Source organism: Oreochromis niloticus, linkage group LG23 (assembly GCF_001858045.2).
Source record: "Oreochromis niloticus isolate F11D_XX linkage group LG23, O_niloticus_UMD_NMBU, whole genome shotgun sequence".
In the NCBI taxonomy this organism is placed as follows: Eukaryota; Metazoa; Chordata; class Actinopteri; order Cichliformes; family Cichlidae; genus Oreochromis; species Oreochromis niloticus.
In genome coordinates, this window is record NC_031986.2 from 24,243,022 (window position 1) to 24,263,836 (window position 20,815).

General features: G+C 42.5%; 2 protein-coding genes across 3 annotated transcripts; one reads left to right on the plus strand and one right to left on the minus strand.

Annotated features, from left to right (window-relative positions):
- Positions 1-440: 440 nt before the first annotated feature.
- Positions 441-6,369, minus strand: LOC102076944 (uncharacterized). Its single transcript, XM_019351138.2, has 9 exons — positions 6,314-6,369; positions 4,829-5,260; positions 2,482-2,736; positions 2,143-2,391; positions 1,749-2,006; positions 1,364-1,666; positions 994-1,263; positions 789-872; positions 441-642 (listed from the first exon to the last, which is right to left on the minus strand). The coding sequence occupies exons 3-9, from the start codon at positions 2,721-2,723 to the stop codon at positions 576-578; spliced, it is 1,473 nt and encodes a 490-aa protein (XP_019206683.2). The 5' UTR covers positions 2,724-2,736; positions 4,829-5,260; positions 6,314-6,369; the 3' UTR covers positions 441-575.
- Positions 6,370-13,473: 7,104 nt separating this feature from the next.
- LOC109197122 (E3 ubiquitin-protein ligase TRIM39-like) lies at positions 13,474-18,036 on the plus strand. 2 transcript variants are annotated; one of them, XM_019352292.2, is made up of 3 exons: positions 13,474-13,677; positions 14,735-14,950; positions 15,478-18,036. In XM_019352292.2, the coding sequence occupies exons 2-3, from the start codon at positions 14,945-14,947 to the stop codon at positions 17,107-17,109; spliced, it is 1,638 nt and encodes a 545-aa protein (XP_019207837.1). In that variant the 5' UTR covers positions 13,474-13,677; positions 14,735-14,944; the 3' UTR covers positions 17,110-18,036. The 2 variants fall into 2 exon arrangements, with proteins under 2 accessions (XP_019207837.1, XP_019207838.1); XM_019352293.2 differs by lacking the exon at positions 14,735-14,950.
- The last annotated feature ends 2,779 nt before the right edge of the window (positions 18,037-20,815 follow it).

Here is a 20,815-nt window from a genome sequence, read left to right on the forward strand (position 1 = left end):
CATCAAGATGATCATCTGTCAAGTTTCAGCAGGGCCAGTATGCAGGACTCTCAGGTTTAACAGGTAAATATAAAAGTGGGCAGATTAAGGGAATGAGACACAGCTGAAACCAATCAGGACAAGCAAACATAAATACAAGGAACAGAGACAAATGACTATCAAAATAAAACAGGAAGTAACTGCATGGGGAAATAAAGACTTGAAATCCAAAAGATTAGACCGAGAACGCAAAACTCAAAATTGTGGGTCTAAGACACAGGACTGTGACATCATCACATGACCAATTAGACATCTGACCTCCATCAAAGAAACATCTGCAGTAGCTCAGAAAGAAAAGAAACGGTGGGAAATTGAAACAAACACTGTTGGCTGCACTTTGTCTCCATATAAACTGTCTTCAAGTCATTGTAGAAAAAATAAAAAAAAATTAAGCTGGTCATCAAAACTCACAGTATCAGTGCTCCCACTCCACCCAATATTTTCATGCAATGATGACAAGAACAGAGGAAACCAGTGAATCCCTGATGATGATGATGATGACGATGATGTTCATGACGATGATGATGACGAGTGCTTCACCAGATCTCAAACTGCTTGTGTTCCTTGAAAGCTGCTCTGTCGACGATGTTGTTGCTGTAAAGTCTAGAAAGAGACCAAAGCAGAGAGAGCAGACGTCACTCATTCACTCAGAACAACATGAATCCATGTGAGCTCAGACTGTGAATGATTCCTCTGAGAGTCTGAGGAGAGACTCCTTCACTGATGGGGACTGATTCATGTTGGCTCACCGCACACAGTCGATGGAGGGGTTGATGGAGAGCAGCTGGAGCAACGCATCAGTCGAAGCATCAGTGATCTGATTGTGACTCAGACTGTAACACAAACACAACAAGTGGCTCTAATTTATCACTGCACATTATATTATTGTAGTGTGTGTGAACAGGCTGATGGTTATTGGTGCCTCCCAGAGAAGGATCAGTGTGTGACACTCACTCCAGCACTTGGACTTTGTGCAGATGTGTGATGAGAGGGAGCAGCAGCTGGTCAGTGAGCTGACAGTGACTGAGGTCCAGCTCTGTCAGCCCTTCACACGAGTCCAGCATCTGGACCAAAGCCCCACAGGCCCTCTGATCCAGCGTGCTGTGACTGAGATCCAGCTCTCCACCCAGGGCTCCACACAGGGACACCGCCCGCCTCACTGTGTCCCTCTCACTGTTCTCAGGAACCAGAGACAGCAGCTGGAGGAGGACAGTTTTACTGACTCTAAACAGGACAAACAGAGCAAAGAGAAACTGTCAGGATGCATCAACACCAGTGTGAACGAGCTTCTCTCTGGTTTAGACTCTTCAGTGGTCTTTCCCACCTGAGGCGGACCCTGTGGAGGACAGGAAACAGCAGGTCCAGCACGCTGTCCTCCACCTCACAGTCTCGCAGGTCGAGCTGTGTGTCTCGGCTGCTGTGTGTCAGGATGGTGGAGACGGCCCTGCAGTCATCAGCGGTCAGACTCAGAGGCTCAGGCTGATCCTCCTCTGGTAGCTCCACACAGGAGGAGCAGGACAGATCCAAGCTGTGCTGCAGAGTCCTCAGCAGGCCTGACGCTGCCTCCTGCTGAACGTCACAGGCAGCACAGCAGTGGATGAACCTCAGCAGCTGATTCCTGTCAACACTGCAAGGAAAACACATGCAGAAATGAACCAGCTGATGACTCTGTGTTGGACGGCACTGAGAAACGAGCTCTATTATCTGACCTGAGATGAGAAACTTTGTCCAGCATGAAGAGGATGGACTCTACTCCCTCTGCTGGTATGGAGGTCCACAGGAGGTTCAGTTTGACTCCGTCTCCATGTTTGAGGATGAAGATCAGAGCAGCACAGTCCACTGAGTCCAGCTCTCTGCTGCTCAGGTTGATCACATGACCAAGTGACCTCAGTAAACTGGGTACAGCGTGACTGTCATGAGCTCTGTAGAGCTCTCTGATGGAGCTCAGCACAAAGCTGGGACTGGGCCTGAAAACAAACAGTTTATTTCCAACTTTGTTTAAAGTCTCCATAAACTGCTGATTAAAAATGAGACAGCATTTCAAATCCTCCTGATTAAACAGCAGAAACTGTGTTTGGTAAAAGATCAAACTACATTCAGCACCTTTTAAACACAATCCTGTCCAGAAAGGGAAGCAGACGTGTGGTTTCCTCCTGTAAGAAGAGGTTCTTCCTCAGGTCCACAGTGATGGTCTGAGCTGACGACTGCTGCAGCAGATAGTGAAGAAGCTCCCAGTTCAGACAGCAGGAGGTCAGGTCTCCACCAACCTTACTGAAGAAGGACAACGTCAAGTCCTTGTCCTGGATTTCATGGAGGAGACACAAAAGCTGCTGGAAGCTCTCTTCACTCAGTCTGCAAAAAAAGAAAGAAGAGAAAAACAAGTTAATCTGTTCTTAAAAACTACATTTTATTTGAACTGTGATGTTCAGGAAAGACATTTACTTGACTGTTAGAGGACCATCATGGAGCAACAGTGTAATGAGACCCTGAGCAGGGATGCAGGTCTCAGTCAGGTCTAACCGTCCGACTGTCCAGTATCTCAGCAGGGAAGCCAAACTACTGACAGCCCTCAACATTACTCTCTGTGATGGTCGGGCTTTCTTAGGCACAAGAGAAAGCTCTTCAACAGCCAGTGGACAGACCACTCTGCCTCTTCTTACCCACTGAAACAGGAGCAAGGACATGTCGATGGAAAGCCTGAAGATCACAGAGACAAAAGAGCAGAAATGATGAACACCAAGAACTAAAGATTCAAAGTGGACAGCAGATAAATGGTGTTAGAAGAACAAGAGGGAGTCATGATTTCACTTCCTGTGAAGCTGTTTCCAGAACATTAGTTTCGTTTACCTGAGCTGTGAGATATAAGGCAGACACTGAAGGAAACTCCTCACTTCACTCTCTTCATGTGAGCAGCCTGTCAGCTCCACTTGTTTCTTCTCCGGTTGGAGTTTCAGCACTTCCAGGAGGATGGAGGTCTTTCTCTCTGAGAGGTTTATGGACCAGACTGCAGGAGCTGACTGGAAAACTGACTGTAATGATGGAAGGACACTCAAGCCTGTTTTGGTCTCACAGTCCTTCACATTGGTGTACAGATTTAGCAGGAAATCACACTGATAGTCATCATCCATGTATCTCTCATTAAACGGGAATGTTTGATATGTGCACACTGATGATAACAGCTCCAGTATCTTCTCTCCTGTCCTCTGTTCTCTCTCTGCTGCTGCACAGAACAGACTCACAAAGAACCTGACTGCTTCTTCATCTGACGTCTCAGGATCAACACTGGAACAACAAGAAGAAATATTTACACATATGTAGGTCATCTTAACAGCAATGAAAAGCCAATAACATATCACATAACAAATACCAGTTTGAACTTATACCAATATTCTGATTTTTCATGGGGCATTGCAGCCTTTCTTCATGAATTTTACAATGACTGAGTTATTGTTGTTAAATTAGTGTTCTGATTATTAGTAAGTTTACTTTTTACTAAATACATGAGATTGTAAAGTCATTATACCTAAAAAATAACAACCAAAATCAGCACTCTGAAAAGAACAGTATGTAATTTGGTTGTTGTTCTTTAATCCATAATAACAGCTCAGTTTCATGAACTCATACATGTATATAAAATACAGTATTAGACTTCAAAGCAACACAACTGACAAAGTCCAACACAGCGGTGAACACGTTTCCGTATGAAATGGAGTAAAGTTGACATTTAACTGACATATAATCCTGTGTGGATGAAATCACAGTGGGTAAATATAATACTGGTGACAGTGAAATATATAATTATTTAAAAGAGTAATGTAGCCAGGTGGAAGGTCGCTACTATGGGACATACCACTGTCTGGCGCTGTTTCTTTTGGGGTACCCCTGGGAGCGCAAGGGATGATGGGGATCTACAGAGACATTCACAGAAGTGCTAGCTTGCATTGGTGTAGCATGGGTGTTCAACGCTGTGTTTTCACTGCATGGTCTGTTTAAGCGCAAAGGGTGGAAAAGTTAAGGCACCAGGTGTTGCTGTGACTGACCTCGCTAATCATCTCAGGGGGAGCTGTACTCCGTTTTTCTGCTGGATTAATGCACTGTATGTATTTGAGTTCACACCTGTATTGTAATATTTTCATGTATAAGAGGGAAAATGTACTGTGGTTAACTGTTTAATTTTGGCTCTGTAATTTAGCAGGAGAAGCCACTAGAGTTATTTTTGCACTGCGAAGTTTGTTTTGTTTCTGGACGGGTTTATATCAGTCACACATTGACATTAGACATCTTTGGGTTCCAGACCCTGAAAAGTTGGAATAACTACCTGCAGTAGCAGTGGGTTACCAGTGCACACAGCTGTTAGTTGATGAGAACTGTGTAGCAATTTTATTTCCTTATTTTTACAACCTTTCATCTGGACGCTTACTTTATAATTCAGATTAAAAGAAGCCCAAAGATAATCTGTGTTTTCGGCTGGTTAATTTAGCCAGGCTACAGTTAAATAATATTTAGATTTACAGGTCTTAAAATATTGTTGTTATATCTTTTTTCCCAGAATTTATCTGTTCTTATATAAAGCTAATCATGTAAAGTAGAAAAAGAGTGAAGACCTATATGATTAAATATTAATCAAGGCAGATAAAATAGAAGGACGAGGGTCTAATTACATGTGTGTTATTAGCTATGATTATTTCAGATTAGATAAACAAAAAAAAAATGCTTAAATACATTATTAGACTGTAAATTAAAAATTGCTTTCAAAGTCACCTGGTAACTAAGCATTAGTTTCATTTACCTGAGCTGTGAGATATAAGGCAGACACTGCAGGAAACTCCTCACTTCACTCTCTTCATGTGAGCAGCCTGTCAGCTCCACTTGTTTCTTCTCTAGTTGGAGTTTCAGCACTTCCAGGAGGATGGAGGTCTTTCTTATTGAGAGGTTTATGAACCAGACTGCAGGAGCTGACTGGAAAACTGACTGTAATGATGGAAGGACACTCAAGCCTGTTTTAGTCTCACGGTCCTTCACATGGGAGTACAGATCCAACAGGAAATCACACTGATATTGAAGATCTATATATGTGTCATTAACAGGGAATGTTGGATATGTGCACACTGATGATAACAGCTCCAGTATCTTCTCTCCTGTCTGCTCTTCTCTCTCTACTGCTGCACAGAACAGATTCCCAAAAAACCTTCCTCCTTCATCTGCCCATAAAGTAAAAAAACTGGAACAAGAAAAAGGAAAAAAAAGAGCAGTGATATTATTTCATGAAAAGACATGGCACATTTTGAATGTAGTGACAGTATCCCCACAGTTCAGTGACTGTATATTAGCAGAGTTTTTCCTCGTGGATGAGACTGCTGCTTTCTTGCACCATTAGGGTTGAAAACTGGGTCATGATTGTCATTTGTGTGTATGCTGCATATGATACAGAGTAACCAGCTCTTTAAATTATACATTTGGTGTGCCCTCTATCTTGTGACTATTATACTGGTGACTTTAACTCTTATATTTAATTAAATACAAATACATAAAATACTGTAGTTTTACATTTGAATCCCTCTAGGTAAAGCATCTCGCGTAGATAAAGTCATGGTATAAATATAATAATGATGATAAGTAAATATTACAATTTAAACTAGTACAACAATGGTTTTATGGAAAAAATTATTACTTAATGTTGCAGAAATAATTATGGAACCATCAACCAAAATATCACAGAACTTTGCTGCTTTTATAACTGCTGTATTTAAAATGTTTGAGGCACAGCCTAATTAAAAATATTCTCCATTATATTGGTTTCAGCTTTCTCTTCACCACGGAAATGATTCTGCGATCAACGACCACTATTGTCGTCGGTGAAAGTCCAGGTCTTTTTGCTGAGTTCAAAAGTGCTTTCCTTTTTTTCAGGATGTACCAAACTGTAGGTTTCACCACTCTTAATATTGTAACAATTTCTCAGATGGGTTTTTTCTGTTGTCACAGATTAAGAATGGCTTGTTTCACCTGCATGGAGAGCTCATTTGACTGCAAGCAATCTACTGAGAGCCAAATCTTTCACATACATGTTTCTATGTCTAAATCTAAGCTGGCTCCATAGAGACTGTTTATCGTGTCCCTGAGCCCCTGAGTCTGAGTCTCCTAAGCCACCCAAGCCAGCTGAGCCCAAAGCTGAGCATATGTTTTCCAAACATGTGCATTTAGACTGCGAGACTGCCTCCTTGCAGAAATGGAAATTACACACTGATTTAAGAATATTTTCTCAGAATGAATTTACCTGAGCTGTGAGATATAAGGCAGACATTCAAGGAAACTCCTCACTTCACTCTCTTCATGTGAGCAGCCTGTCAGCTCCACATGTTTCTTCTCTGGTTGGAGTTTCAGCACTTCCAGGAGGATGGAGGTCTTTCTCTCTGAGAGGTTTATGGACCAGACTGCAGGAGCTGACTGGATAACTGACTGTAATGATGGTAAGATGCTCACGTCTGCTTTGGTCTCATAAGAGCACAGGTCCATAAGAAAATCACACCATTTCTCTTTAAGAGGGAATCTTTCATATGTGCACACTGATGATAACAGCTCCAGTATCTCCTCTCCTGTCTGCTGTTCTCTCTCTGCTGCTGCACAGAACAGATTCACAAAGAACTTAGCTTCTTCACAAAAATCTGAATTTTCAGGATCAACACTGAAACATCAAAAAACAAACATTTAGTGATGATTTGATCTGAGCTGCATAAATACAACCACACACTACTGACGGACTCCATCTTGTCCATGTGTGTCCTGTATATAATGAAAGTCCATTTTAAAGCCATCTTCCATCAGAGCAGCTGAACATTGTTTTTAGACTGTTACTGACTCACAGTTCAATTCAATTCAGTTTTATTTATATAGCGCCAAATCACAACAACAGTCACCTCAAGGCGCTTTATATTGTACAGTAGATCGTACAATAACAGATACAGAGAAAAACCTAACAATCATATGACCCCCTATGAGCAAGCACTTTGGCGACAGTGGGAAGGAAAAACTCCCTTTTAACAGGAAGAAATATAATAATATCATTATGTGAAAAACAGAGAGGGTGAGAGACGCGACAGTCAAGTGGAGCATGCGTCTTTCCTCTCAGTAAGTGAGTGAGACAGTAGACAGCGGTGAGGAGGGCTGTGCGAAAGCAAAAACACATAAATATGCCTGACACCCATAAACGAAGCAGCATCTGGCTGCAGTTTAAAGACTTTTTTTTAAAGACAAAAAAAAAAAAAGAAAAAAAAAGACTTTTTGTCTCGGTCTTGGTCGTGGTCTTGGTCTCGTCTCGACTCGGTCTTGGTCTTGGTCTCGATACCCTCTGGTCTTGGTCTTGTCTTGGTCTCGGATTAGGCGGTCTTGACTACAAGTCTACCTATATCCTCGCATATGATTGGCCACAATATGGAGGGATTGGAGCATAGCTGAGCCACTGTGTGAGAGCTGAGCAGCGAAAGGAAATTAAGTGAGGGTAGAAATGACTGAAAGATTATTAGGCTCTGCTTTGAGTTTTGTTCAAAAAAGAATGACTTCATATATACAAATACACATATATACATATATATACATACATATGTGTACATATATACGTATATATACATACATATATATATATATATATATATATAGATGGCCCCAACTGACAGCGTGCTCAGTGAATACCTCAGGCAGCAGAAACCCAAGAAAGAGGAGGAAGGCGAGGAACCATCATGGAAGGACAGGCCCCTGCACGGTATGTACCACCAGCAGATAGAGGAGGTGGCTGATATCCAGAAATCCTATCAGTGGCTGGACAAAGCTGGACTGAAAGACAGCACAGAGGCACTAATCATGGCAGCACAAGAACAAGCTCTGAGTACAAGATCCATAGAGGCTGGGGTCTATCACACGAGGCAAGACCCCAGGTGCAGGCTGTGTAAAGATGCCCCAGAGACAATCCAGCACATAACAGCAGGGTGCAAAATGCTAGCAGGCAAGGCATACGTGAAACGCCATAACCAAGTGGCCGGCATAGTGTACAGGAACATCTGTGCCGAGTATAACCTGGAAGTCCCGAGGTCAAAATGGGAGATGCCCCCAAGGGTGATGGAGAATGACCGAGCTAAGATCCTGTGGGACTTCCAGATGCAGACGGACAAAATGGTGGTGGCTAACCAACCGGACATAGTGGTGGTAGACAAACAGAAGAAGACGGCTGTAGTGATCGATGTAGCGGTTCCGAATGACAGCAATATCAGGAAGAAGGAACACGAGAAGCTGGAGAAATACCAAGGGCTCAGAGAAGAGCTCGAGAGGATGTGGAGGGTGAAGGTAACGGTGGTCCCCATGGTAATCGGAGCACTAGGTGCGGTGACTCCCAAGCTAGGCGAGTGGCTCCAGCAGATCCCGGGAACAACATCGGAGATCTCTGTCCAGAAGAGCGCAGTCCTGGGAACAGCTAAGATACTGCGCAGGACCCTCAAGCTCCCAGGCCTCTGGTAGAGGACCCGAGCTTGAAGGATAAACCGCCCGTATATATATAACCGTATATATACACGTATATATACACACACATATATATATATATATATCTATATATATATATATATATATATATATATATAGATATAGATATATATACATATACATATATATATATATACACGTATATATGTATATATATATACACGTATATATATATATTGTTATGATTTAATGTTGTCAGTGTTTTGTTTTATGTTATGTTTAAGGATTTGTTCTCGTTTCCTGTTTTATTGTGAAGGTCTGCGTCTCATGTGAGTGTGTTCAGTTTTACCTCTGTCTCGTCTTGTTGATTATTCCCAGCTGTGTTCCCCACCTGTGTGTAATCTCCCTGTGTTTCCCTGTGTGTATTTAAGTCACGTCCTCTGTCTTTGTAGTTTGGCTGGTCCGTCTGTGTATCCACCATGTCTCATCCGTGTGTTTCCCTGCTGCCAACCGTCATCTGTTTTCTGCTCGCTGTTATTCGTGTTCAGGTTTGTGTTTCTGTTCAGGGTCAGTAGTTTAGTTTTCCCAGTATAGGTTAGTTCTCCGTTCACCATTTTGTCCATCTCTTTTGTTGTGTTTAATAAACCACCCTCACACCTTTACAAGTGCCTGCGTTTGGATCCTCCTTTAATTCCCACACGGCACATCTCACTCGCCGTGGCAGTACGGACCAGCCAGATATGGATCCAGCGGCATTCACCCCACCCACGGAGCTTCGAGAGCTCACTTGTCTTTGCCTTAGTGGCACCAGCCATTTTTAGCCAACCTCTTCTCACCCACAATCTGGTATTCATCTTCTTTTATGTTGCGGCTATGAGCCGGGTCGTAACAGAATTGGGGGCTCGTCCGGGATCCGTCTGTCTTTGCTGGAGGGTCCGGAGGACCGCTTCAGCCTTCCGTCTCCGCTGGAGGGTCCAAGGGGCCTGTCCAGCCTTCATTCGTCTTCGCTGGAGGGTCCGAGGGACCGCTTCAGCCTTCCGTCTCCGCTGGAGGGTCCAAGGGGCCTGTCCAGCCTTCATTCGTCTCCGCTGGAGGGTCCAAGGGACCGCTTCAGCCTTCCGTCTTCACTGGAGGGTCCAAGGGGCCTGTCCAGCCTTCATTCGTTTCAGCTGGAGGGTCCGAGGGACCGCTTCAGCATTCCGTCTTCGCTGGAGGGTCCGAGGGACCGCTTCAGCATTCCGTCTTCGCTGGCGGGTCCGAGGGACCGCTTCAGCCTTCCGTCTTCACTGGAGGGTCCAAGGGGCCTGTCCAGCCTTCGCCTGTCTCCGCTGGAGGGTCCAAGGGACCGCTTCAGCATTCTGTTTCAGCTGGAGGGTCCGAGGGGCCTGTCCAGCCTTCATTCGTCTCCGCTGGAGGGTCCAAGGGACCGCTTCAGCATTCTGTTTCAGCTGGAGGGACCGCTTCAGCATTCCGTCTGCCTGCAGAATAGCGGCCAGTGCCTTGTGCGCTGGTCTTCCAGGACTACAGCATTCATGGCTCTCTAGGTCATGAATCAAACATTTTCATTTGGGGTTAAATGTTTGATTTTTGGGTGGGGGGAAATGTTATGATTTAATGTTGTCAGTGTTTTGTTTTATGTTATGTTTAAGGATTTGTTCTCGTTTCCTGTTTTATTGTGAAGGTCTGCGTCTCATGTGAGTGTGTTCAGTTTTACCTCTGTCTCGTCTTGTTGATTATTCCCAGCTGTGTTCCCCACCTGTGTGTAATCTCCCTGTGTTTCCCTGTGTGTATTTAAGTCGCGTCTTCTGTCTGTGTGTTGGCTGGTCCGTCTGTGTATCCACCATGTCTCATCCGTGTGTTTCCCTGCTGCCAACCGTCATCTGTTTTCTGCTCGCTGTTATTCGTGTTCAGGTTTGTGTTTCTGTTCAGGGTCAGTAGTTTAGTTTTCCCAGTATAGGTTAGTTCTCCGTTCACCATTTTGTCCATCTCTTTTGTTGGGTTTAATAAACCACCCTCACACCTTTACAAGTGCCTGCGTTTGGATCCTCCTTTAATTCCCACACGGCACATCTCACTCGCCGTGGCAGTACGGACCAGCCAGATATGGATCCAGCAGCATTCACCCCACCCACGGAGCTTCGAGAGCTCACTTGTCTTTGCCTTAGTGGCACCAGCCATTTTTAGCCAACCTCTTCTCACCCACAATCTGGTATTCATCTTCTTTTATGTTGCAGCTATGAGCCGGGTCGATAGATAGATAGATAGATAGATAGATAGATAGATAGATAGATAATATGGAGGAGGAAGGATCCTGTCTGTCCCATCTATCCCGCAATATCCGCTGAATTCTGGAAACTGTCCTTATCAATCTTGCACCTTCCACAATGGGTTGCTCGCGTATACGAACAGACAGGACATGGCTGCGACAGACTTCCCAAATCCACCTTCGCTTTTATAGCCGTGGTCTCTCATCTTGATTACACGAAGTAATTTACTATTACTACTCTAAAATATGAATTACATCTGAAATAATCAAATACATGTAATAGAATGATTACTAGTACATTTCCCTTTTTTTTTAGGAAATGACCTCTATGTATCTGTATGCAATCAATAAAAGAATCAAATCCTGTTTACATAAAGTAAGCCTGCTCCCAAGCAGGTTTACGCTTACGGATCTGTTGCTATGACAGCAAGTCCCGGATGAGCTTCGGAGAACCGAATGATCCAAGATCATGCGAAATCGTCAACAATCAAATCCAGCTAACTTACTTAGCGAGGTACGAAGAACGGACCCCTGCAAGGCTACATGTGTTTTTGTTTTTGTTTTTATCTCTTTCCCCCTCCCTCCTGCTCCTGCATCACGCGGCCGGGGCGGAGCTCACCTCGGGCTCCCGTGTTTGGCATACACACCTGCCTGTCTGTTGTTTGTTAATTCCCCCCTGGGGATAAATAAAGTCTTCTGATTCTGATTCTGATTCTACTCTGGGCTCAAATTGTGGTCATAAATATTTTGTACTTGTAAATCAGAATGCCTAGTTGTGAACTGAGTTTTGCAAGCTTGTAAACCAAAATATCTGAAAATATTTATGTTTGTGCATCTATAGATGAGAATTTGTGTGTTTGTAAAAAAGATTTACACAAGTTACATTTTTTGTTGAGATTTGGTGACAGATACAAAGGAAAAAACTATGTGTAAAACTCTGCGCTCAAGTTCCCTGGCTGTGTGTAAGTTTCATCTTGCAAGTAGGAATTTTGACCCAATTTTTCTTCCTTTCAGCTGATTGGTCAATGTCATGTCAATCACAAATTTAACTATCCAGTCAGAGAACAGATGGGTTTGCCTGTCCCCCTCTGACAGCCACACCCATCTGTTCTCATCAGCATTTTTCACACACACACAAACAAATTCTTATCTATAGATCCACAAACATAAAATTTTCAGATATTTTGGTTCACAAGGTTACAAAACTCAGTTCACAGCTATGTGGTCTGATTCACAAGTACAAAATATTTATGACCACAGTTTGACTCAGCAGCTTCACAAACAAAGAAGCCGTCATGCAAGTCTTCTTTGCGAGCACTGCAGTAGATTGGCTTTGGCTTTGCTCTGTGGAGGCAAAGTTATGGACTAACAAAAACAGGATTGTATAATAATAATTAGTACTTTATGTTGTGCATATATTATATTAGAAATATGTTCATTATCAATACTGCAGATTATATCAGTAAGGAAGCAGATTAAATATTGTCTGATATTGAAATGTATTTTGTTTTACTTTGTGTAGCATTTTTATTTCTTTTATTTGCTAAATGAACTTCTGTATATTGTTTAGATCAGCGGTCCCCAATCTCAGTCCACGAGGGCTGGTGTCCCTGCAGGTTTTAAATGTGTCCTTGATCCATCACAGCTGATTTAAATGGATAAATTACCTTCTCAACGGGCGTTTATCAATATGCGTACTTGTGCGTACTTGCGTTCTCGTGTACTCGTGATACGTCATCAGTCGGAGACCAAGTACTGTTCCAATTCGAAGTACGCATCAAGCCGAGAACGCGAAAAAGTCCCGGATGTGTTCTCGCTCCGCCCGTTTTATCGAGCATGCATCGGTGTGGACTTGGTACAGCTAAATATCCCAGAATGCATTTCGTCCAAAACTCAACACCGGACTCCCGGCACACTCCCCCCCGCTCGCGGTCTTCTCACTACTCAGGTTATAGAAATAAAAGCGTTCTAACATCTCACCTGCTTGTTTTTATTACGGTATGTACATGTATGTACATGTACACTATTTTTATTAATAGAGGTTTCACTACTGAGGTTAAAAATGATATATAAGTCACTTAGATCACTTCTAAATGTTAATGTTTGGTTTATTTCAGTGTTTTATTTGTTCCTGAGTAAACCGGTTTGGCTGTGATTAAAGTTAAGCTTCATAACATGTTACTCACAGTTACATTAAGAGGGGACGGCAATAAAAACTCCGGACCTGTGACATCATCACGTACGCAGGTGTTCCAATTGTACATATCGCGAGTCCGTGCTCGCGTTCTTGGCGGGTACGTACTCACCGAGAACGCGAGTACTTACTCGCGTACTTGGGCATTGATAAACGGCCAACATGTCCTGAAGTTCTCCAGAGGCCTGGTAATGAACTAATCATGTGATTCAGGTGTGTTGACCCAGGGTGAGAGCTAAAACCTGCAGGGACACCAGCCCTAGTGGACTGTGATTGGGGACCCCTGGTTTAGATGATCAGTCAGTCTGATGGATTCGGGTCCATCTGCTTCTTTGATGTTTCAGCGTCTGAGACATTTTCTTGTCTTGTCACTGCTTCTTCCTGTTTGCTCCACCTGTGTGGGCGTGGTCCTCAGAGCGTCCTCTCGTCTGTAATGAAAATGTTGCTTCTTTTATTTTTTCTCAAAAGAAAAAATAAGCCCTGGCTGAACACGAGCAGTGATCAGGTCCACTAAGACACATCCACGCACTGCTGAGCCACCGCCTCTCAGAGGCGGAGCAATATGTGAAAGACGAGAGCTTCAGAGTCAGAGACCGGAAGTGAAACTTACAGTGAGAACAGCAAAGTTTGTTTGTTTGTCTTCACAGGAGCGTCAAACTGAGCTCTTCCAGCCTTTCTGAGCAGCACAGCACAGGTTCTTCCAACACTGGTGAGTACAGATAATCACGATCACACTGTTTTAAAATCCACATGTTGATCCTCCTCTTTGTAACCTGGAAACACGGTGCAGTTCACCTGTGGGAGGGGTAGGGAGTATTTCCACACATATCTCTACATGTCTCCCTCTTTGTTAAATTATTTTTATAAAAATATGAAAATTCATCCTCATCTTATTTTTAGCACAGTGCAAAGAATAAAATCATAAACTTTCACTTTCAGCAGTCCTGATCTGCGACAGCAGAAATGACGCTGTTTGTGGGGACGATTTGGAGCTGTGGAATCATTTTTATGTCAAAAGTCACGCAAAAAAACGTAATCACGAGCAAATAATTTCATGTCACATGTGCAGGTATTTATTGTCACACATGTCAATAAATTCTTCGTGCGTAATGACGCTTTTATGCTCACTGTTCACCGCCTGTCCTACAGCCTCATGTGATGAAATCAATGTCATATGGTGTGAGCCATGGACGTGATTAAAAATATCAGTTCAGTTTCAGTTTTGTTTGTCACATAGTAAGTTAGCACAGGGTCAACATTGCTATGAAATGTAATACAGTAAAAAATAGTAACCCCCCCCAAATATTTATAAAATATAGCGAAAAATATATTAAAAAAATGTTAACTGACTAAATATATGTGTGTGTGTGTGTGTGTGTGTGTGTGTGCACACACTTGTATAATTATAGAAATTTTAAATAGAAATGTGACCGTTGACGTGTGTGTGTAGTTTGTACAGTATTGCACGGAGTAAGGGTTTTTATTTTTATTAAAAATGAAGTAATAAGTGCAGAGTGTAGTATGTCCCTGTGAAACTGTAGGACAGCTTCTGTGTGCATCCTGTGTAGTGGAGTGTGTGTGTTTAAGTGTTGTGGTTGAGGTGTTGAATGGCTTGGTGGTTAAAACTGTTTTTAAGTCTTGTAGTCTGAGCAGGCAGACTCCTGTAACGTCTGCCAGATGGTAACAAGGAGAACAGCTGATGAAGCTGTGTGCTGTGAGCTGTAGTCGATGAAGAGCATTCTTGCATATGTATTCCCTTTTTCCAGGTAAGTGAGCCAGTGTGCATTGTCAGGGCGATGGCATCCTCTGTGGCTCTGTATGTTCGATTGGCGAACTGAAGAGGTTCCAGAATGTCTGGGAGGGAGGAGCAGATGTGACCTTTGGCCAGCCGCTCGAGGCACTTCATGATGACAGATGTCAGTGCAACAGGACGGTAGTCATTCAGACAGGAGACCACTGATTTCTTAGGAACAGGAATGATGGTGGGTGTTTTGAGGGATGTGGGGGCCACTGACTGGCTCAGGGAGAGGTTGAAGATATTGGTGAACACCCCTGTGTTCCCGCTATTTTACAAAGTAACATGAAAGTAATGTAACACGCACAAACATTTGACCCACAGCATGCAATTTGCATGAAAGTAATTTTTTTATTGTTGCTTAGCAACGGTCGTGACTCTGAAAATGGAGCAAATGAGAATCGATAATGGAATCGGAATTGCTAAATTCTTATCAGTTGTCATCACTAGAAATATCGTTACCTCTGGTTTCTACTTTTTCTCCTTCAGTATCAGTGCAGATGTGTTGGTATTGTCTGAGTGGTGGCACCTTTCATTCTGAACTGTTTAGAGCAGTTCAGTCTGAAATCTGAACTTTTGGGCTCAAAGGGATTACTTTCACATACCCTGACCCTAGATCTATCACAGAAAAGAAGGAACAGCCAAGTAGAGCCACTTTTATTAGAATTAAAACTGAATTTAAAATAAAATCATTTTCTTTTCTTTCTCACTCAGAGTGCAGACATGTCTGCTGCCAGCTGTCTTCTATCTGAAGATCGGTTTCTGTGCTCCATCTGTCTGGATGTCTTCACTGATCCAGTCTCCACACCGTGTGGACACAACTTCTGCAAAAACTGCATCAGTCAACACTGGGATATCAGTGAGAGGTGTCAGTGTCCTGTGTGTAAAAAGGACTTTCAGACCAGACCTGAGCTGCACATCAACACTTTCATCTCTGACATGGTTTCTCAGTTCAGACATGAAACTCAGCAGAAAGTCAGCAGCAGCAGCTCAGAGCAACAAGCTGCCAAACCAGGAGAAGTTCCCTGTGACATCTGCACTGGAACCAAACTGAAGGCCCTGAAGTCCTGCCTGGTGTGTCTGGCCTCCTACTGTCACACTCACCTGCAGCCTCATCTGACAGCTTCACGTCTGAAAAGACATCAGCTGATTGATCCTGAGGAGAACCTGGAAAGCAGGATGTGTATGAAGCACAATAAACCTCTGGAGCTGTTCTGTAAGACCGATCAGACATGTGTCTGCATGCTCTGCTCTGTTATAGACCACAAGACTCATGAGTTTGTTCCTCTGAGAGAAGAATATGAAGGACCGAAGTCAGAACTGGTCAAGACTGAGGCTGAAATTCAACAGATGATCCAGAAGACACGACAGAAGATTCAGGAGATCAAAGAGTCAGTGAAGATGAGTAAAGATGCTGCAGACAGAGAGAAAGCAGAAGGTGTTCAGGTCTTCACTGCTCTGAAGGAGTCTGTTGACAGACGCCTGAATGAGCTCATAAAGGAGATTGAAGACAAACAGGAAACAACAGAGAAACAGGCTGAAGGTTTCATCAAAGATCTGGAACAGGAAATCTCTGAGCTGATGAAGAGAAGCTCTGAGGTGGAGCAGCTCTCACGCTCTAAAGATCACCTCCACCTCCTCCAAAGCTTCTCATCCCTGAAAGCTGCTCCAACCACCAAGGACTGGACAGAGGTCAGTATCCATCCACCATCATATGAGGGGACTGTGGTGAGAGCTGTGGATCAGCTGAAGGAGACACTCAGTAAAGACATGAAGAAGCTGTTTGAGGCTGAGCTGAAGAGGGTCCAGCAGTATGCAGTGGATGTGACTCTTGATCCTGATACAGCACATCCTTATCTCATCTTGTCTGATGATGGAAAACAAGTACACTGTGGTGAAGAGGAGAATGATCTTCCAGACAACCCAGAGAGATTTTCTGAAATTCCCATTGTTTTAGGAAAGCAGAGTTTCTCTTCAGGCAGATTTTATTTTGAGGTTCAGGTTAACGACAAGACCAACTGTTCCTTAGGAGTGGCCAACGAGTCAGTCAACAGGAAGGAAGAAATCACACCGAGTCCTGAAAAAGGTTACTGGAGTGTAGGAGTATATGAAAACATTTGTGTAGCTCTTGAGGATCTTCCAGTCTGTCTTCCTCTTCAGTCTTATCCTGAGAAGGTGGGGGTGTTTGTGGATTATGAGGAGGGTCTCGTCTCCTTTCATAATGTTGATGATGCAGCTCTTATCTACTCCTTTACTGGCTGCACCTTCACTGAGAAACTCTACCCATTCTTCAGTCCCGAAGTTAATGATCATCTGATCATCTGTCCTGTCAATCTGTCAATTTGATCTTTTTCTATATGGACATTTCATAAATTACAGGTTAATCTCAACATTTCTCTTCCAGGTTGCTCTGAAAAAGTTTTTGGGCCATGAAAATGCACTAGTTTTTCTATTTTTAAAAAAAATAAAAGAGCTGTTGTTAGAACACCAGCAGTGATCAGCTTTACTGAGACACATTCATGGTAAAAATGCACTACTTATCCATGTTAACACTTTATAATATGGCCGGTGAGTAAGGGTTTAATTCCTCTACAGGTTTTTTTTTTCCTTTTTAGCTGAAATTACAATCTGATTATATTGACTTCAAAATAGTTAGAAGTCAAGTGTTAGAAACACTGCTTATGAAATGTATTAATTTAAAACACTATATTTGATGATTCATGGTTAATAACAATAATTATATTTGCACATACTGGTGGATTATCCATTGCAGAAAAATAAAATGTTGTTGTTAATCCATTAATTCAGTGCAGTTGTGGCAGAAACCTTACACTGCATGGTGGTCTGATGAATTTGTTAGGCACTCTACACTAGAAAGTAGGTTTAATAACAAACATAATACATTTTACAGGAAAGGAAACACAAATTAGACTGTCAGTCAAGGTTAAGTAGAGCATAGTTTTCAGGTGTTTTAGTGGGAAAAAAAACTAAAGGAGACATTCATGGTCTTTCTTCTGTTATAATTTTGACTCTCAAAATTCTGAGAGTCAAATTTTGTAACATAAGAGGAGAGTTGAGCACTGTACCATTCATGATTGACACCAACAGAGCATAACAAAAATATAACAACACAATAAACAACCCAGCCTGTTAGCCTTACCCACCGCCTTTCAGAGGTGGAGCAACACCTGAAAGAGGAGGGCTTCGGTGTCAGAGGCGAGACCTGAAACTTAAAATGAGAGCTGCAGCTCAGCAGATCTGTTTCTCTACAAAGGAATCTTAAACTGAGCTCATCCAGCCTTTCTCAACAGGGGTTACCACCACGACAGGCACCAACCACCTTGCGGCCACAGCTCAGTACACAAGCCTCAGCAGTGGAGGTGCTGAACATGGTCCATTTGGACACTATGTTCCCATTTTAGCAGCGATCCCCAACCCCTGGGCCATGGACCGGTACTGGACCGCGAGAGTTGAAGCTCTGGTGTGAAATTTAGGGTTTTCAGGGTTTTTATCATTAACTTGGTTTCTCTGAGTCTTTTCCCGTGTTGTAGTTGTGTGTCTTATTTTGACAGAAATATTTACGCCTTACCAATAGCTACCAGAGAGCATTAAGGAGCAGAGACTCAGATGAGAGACAAGGGAAGACTGAGACAATATATTCACAGAGGTGTGATAAAGAAAGCAGAAACACAAGGTAATTTTACACTGTTGCGTTTTATATTTAAATGGAGCAATGGAACCACTGTTGGGGGATGCTCAGAGGAAGAAAAGAGCTGCTGGCACAAAGAAATGTCATGGTCCCAAGTCTTCAACATTTCAGTTCTGTTTATTATTAAGATTTTTTTCGTTTATTTTATTGTATTTTTTCTTGTAATTTTGAGTTTGTATGCTAGTTTGTATTAATTTTGTTTTCCATGATCTAATTCCCAGTTTTGGTTGTCTTCTTTTGTTATTTGTAATTAGAGTTATTGTTTATACTTGATCCCCTGGATTTCAGTTTTCCTGCCATCCTGTTTTCCCCATGGCTGTAAAGTCTGTGTTTCTGTTGTTCCCATGTTTGATTCTTTCCTGTTTTATTTTGATAGTCTCTTGTCTTGTGTGCATTGCATTTAGCTTTGTTTCCCCTGTCTTTAATTAATTATCTTTCATTTCAGCCGTGTGCTTTGATGATTCTCAATTCAATTCAGTTCAGTTTTATTTATATAGCACCAAATCCCAACCACACAAACTAAACATATGATGTAAGTGATGTTCTTGTAAGTGACAGATATACCAGGGAGGTTGAAGTGAGACAACACACACAGTTCAGTTATAGTCAATTCAGTTCAGCTTTATTTGTACAGGTTCCAAATCACAACAACAGTTGCCTCAAGGTGCTTTATATTGTAAGGTAGACCCTACAATAATACATACTCAGAAAAAACCCAACAGTCATATGACCCCCTATGAACAAGCACTTTGGCGACAGTGGGAAGGAAAAACTCCCTTTTAACAGGAAGAAACCTCCAGCAGAACCAGGCTCAGGGAGGGGCGGGGCCATCTGCTGCGACCGGCTGGGGGGAGAGAAGGAAAACAGGATAAAGACATGCTGTGGAAGAGAGACAGAGATTATTAACAATTGTGATTCAGCAGAGAGGTCTATTAACACATAGTGAGTGTTAAAGGTGACTGAAAAGGAAATAATGGATCATCGAAATCCGCCAGCAGTCTACACCTGTTGTAACTAAGGGAGGATTCAGGGTCACCTGATCCAGACCTAACTATACGCTTTAGCAAAGATGAAAGTTTCAATTCTAATCTTAAAAGTAGAGATAGTAGCTGTGTTCTACTACGTGGGCCGGGTCCTTTGGCACCTCGTTTAGATCTTATCATAAAGATGAGCTCTAAACGAGGTGTATTCATGTAGAGATACAGACTCCACTCAGATTAATCTCTCAGTTCACTGTGTGGTAGAAATCTCTGAATGAGTTTATTTCTCCTGTTCCTGTCAGATATTCAGCAGACAGCTGAGGGTCTATACATCAGTGTGTAGTGTTTAATGTTTTAGATTTGACTGTGAATTTAAATCTTTGATTCATAGAAACTTTCTGTTCATGGGTGTCATTAAATCAAAAGTAGATGTTTCTGCTGTTGTTGTAATAATAAAGTCTGATTTCTCTTGTTAAGGTCTTTATAAAAACACATCTCTTTTGAGCATTAAAACATGAAGTGATCAGGGTAATATGCTATAATAAAGAGTTTAAAGACTTCATTTCCAGCTGTCTGCAGATGTTCTAGTTCACATCGAGAGGTGAACAGCCGTACTGTAAACCCTGAGCTCGTGGGAAAACGAGTCTGAGCTTCACAGCGGCCTCACAGTTACATTGTGATTTTTATACACACAGGTTTAAATGGTTTAAATTAAGCATAAAGCTCAGAGCGCCCTCTGCTGGATTTTCACTCAAAGTGATACATTTACATTTGGAGCTGTCATGTTAATGCAGGCTAATCATTAAATTGGGAAAATGGTGAATCAGTACAGCCTAAATGACCCTCAGGATGATGAAGCTGAGGGTTTGCTGGATTGAAGAAAACTGCAGAGCTCCTCATGGCTCCTAAAAACACAAATACACATAAAACAGGAAGTTTATCACCTGGTTTCCTGCAAGTGTGAGAAAAAAAATAACTCACAGAGTCACAGAGTTTTACCTCTGAGGGGTTAAAAGATATGTCAGAATAGTGAAGTCAAGCAGATTTGTTTTGCTGTATTGACTGGGATCAGCTGATCTGTGCTGCTGTTCTGGTATTCATTGTTTTGCTCTTTTCATGTCTTGAATTTAGTTACTGAGGTTCATTTTAACTTTTATGTTTGAGGCAAGTAGTAAAGTGTGACCTGTACAAGGACCATTACTGCCACTGAATAACTGGTAGCTGCTGACTGTGTGCCAAACATTTACTCAAGTTGAAGTCGAGCCGCTACTCACCTACACTTACACCAGAGACGCACTGCTATACCTCTGTTATGCTGGATGAATCCGTCAAGGCTATTAAAATACAGTTGTCTCATAGAAAA

Excerpts from the sequence above, each read along its gene's own strand:
- LOC102076944 (XM_019351138.2), bottom strand. The coding sequence starts at position 2,723 with ATGTCCTTGCTCCTGTTTCAGTGGGTAAGAAGAGGCAGAGTGGTCTGT. Across the intron at positions 1,667-1,748 it reads GACAAAGTTTCTCATCTCAG|TGTTGACAGGAATCAGCTGC; the intron begins GTCAGATAATAG and ends TTTTCCTTGCAG. Across the intron at positions 1,264-1,363 it reads CTCCACAGGGTCCGCCTCAG|AGTCAGTAAAACTGTCCTCC; the intron begins GTGGGAAAGACC and ends TGTCCTGTTTAG.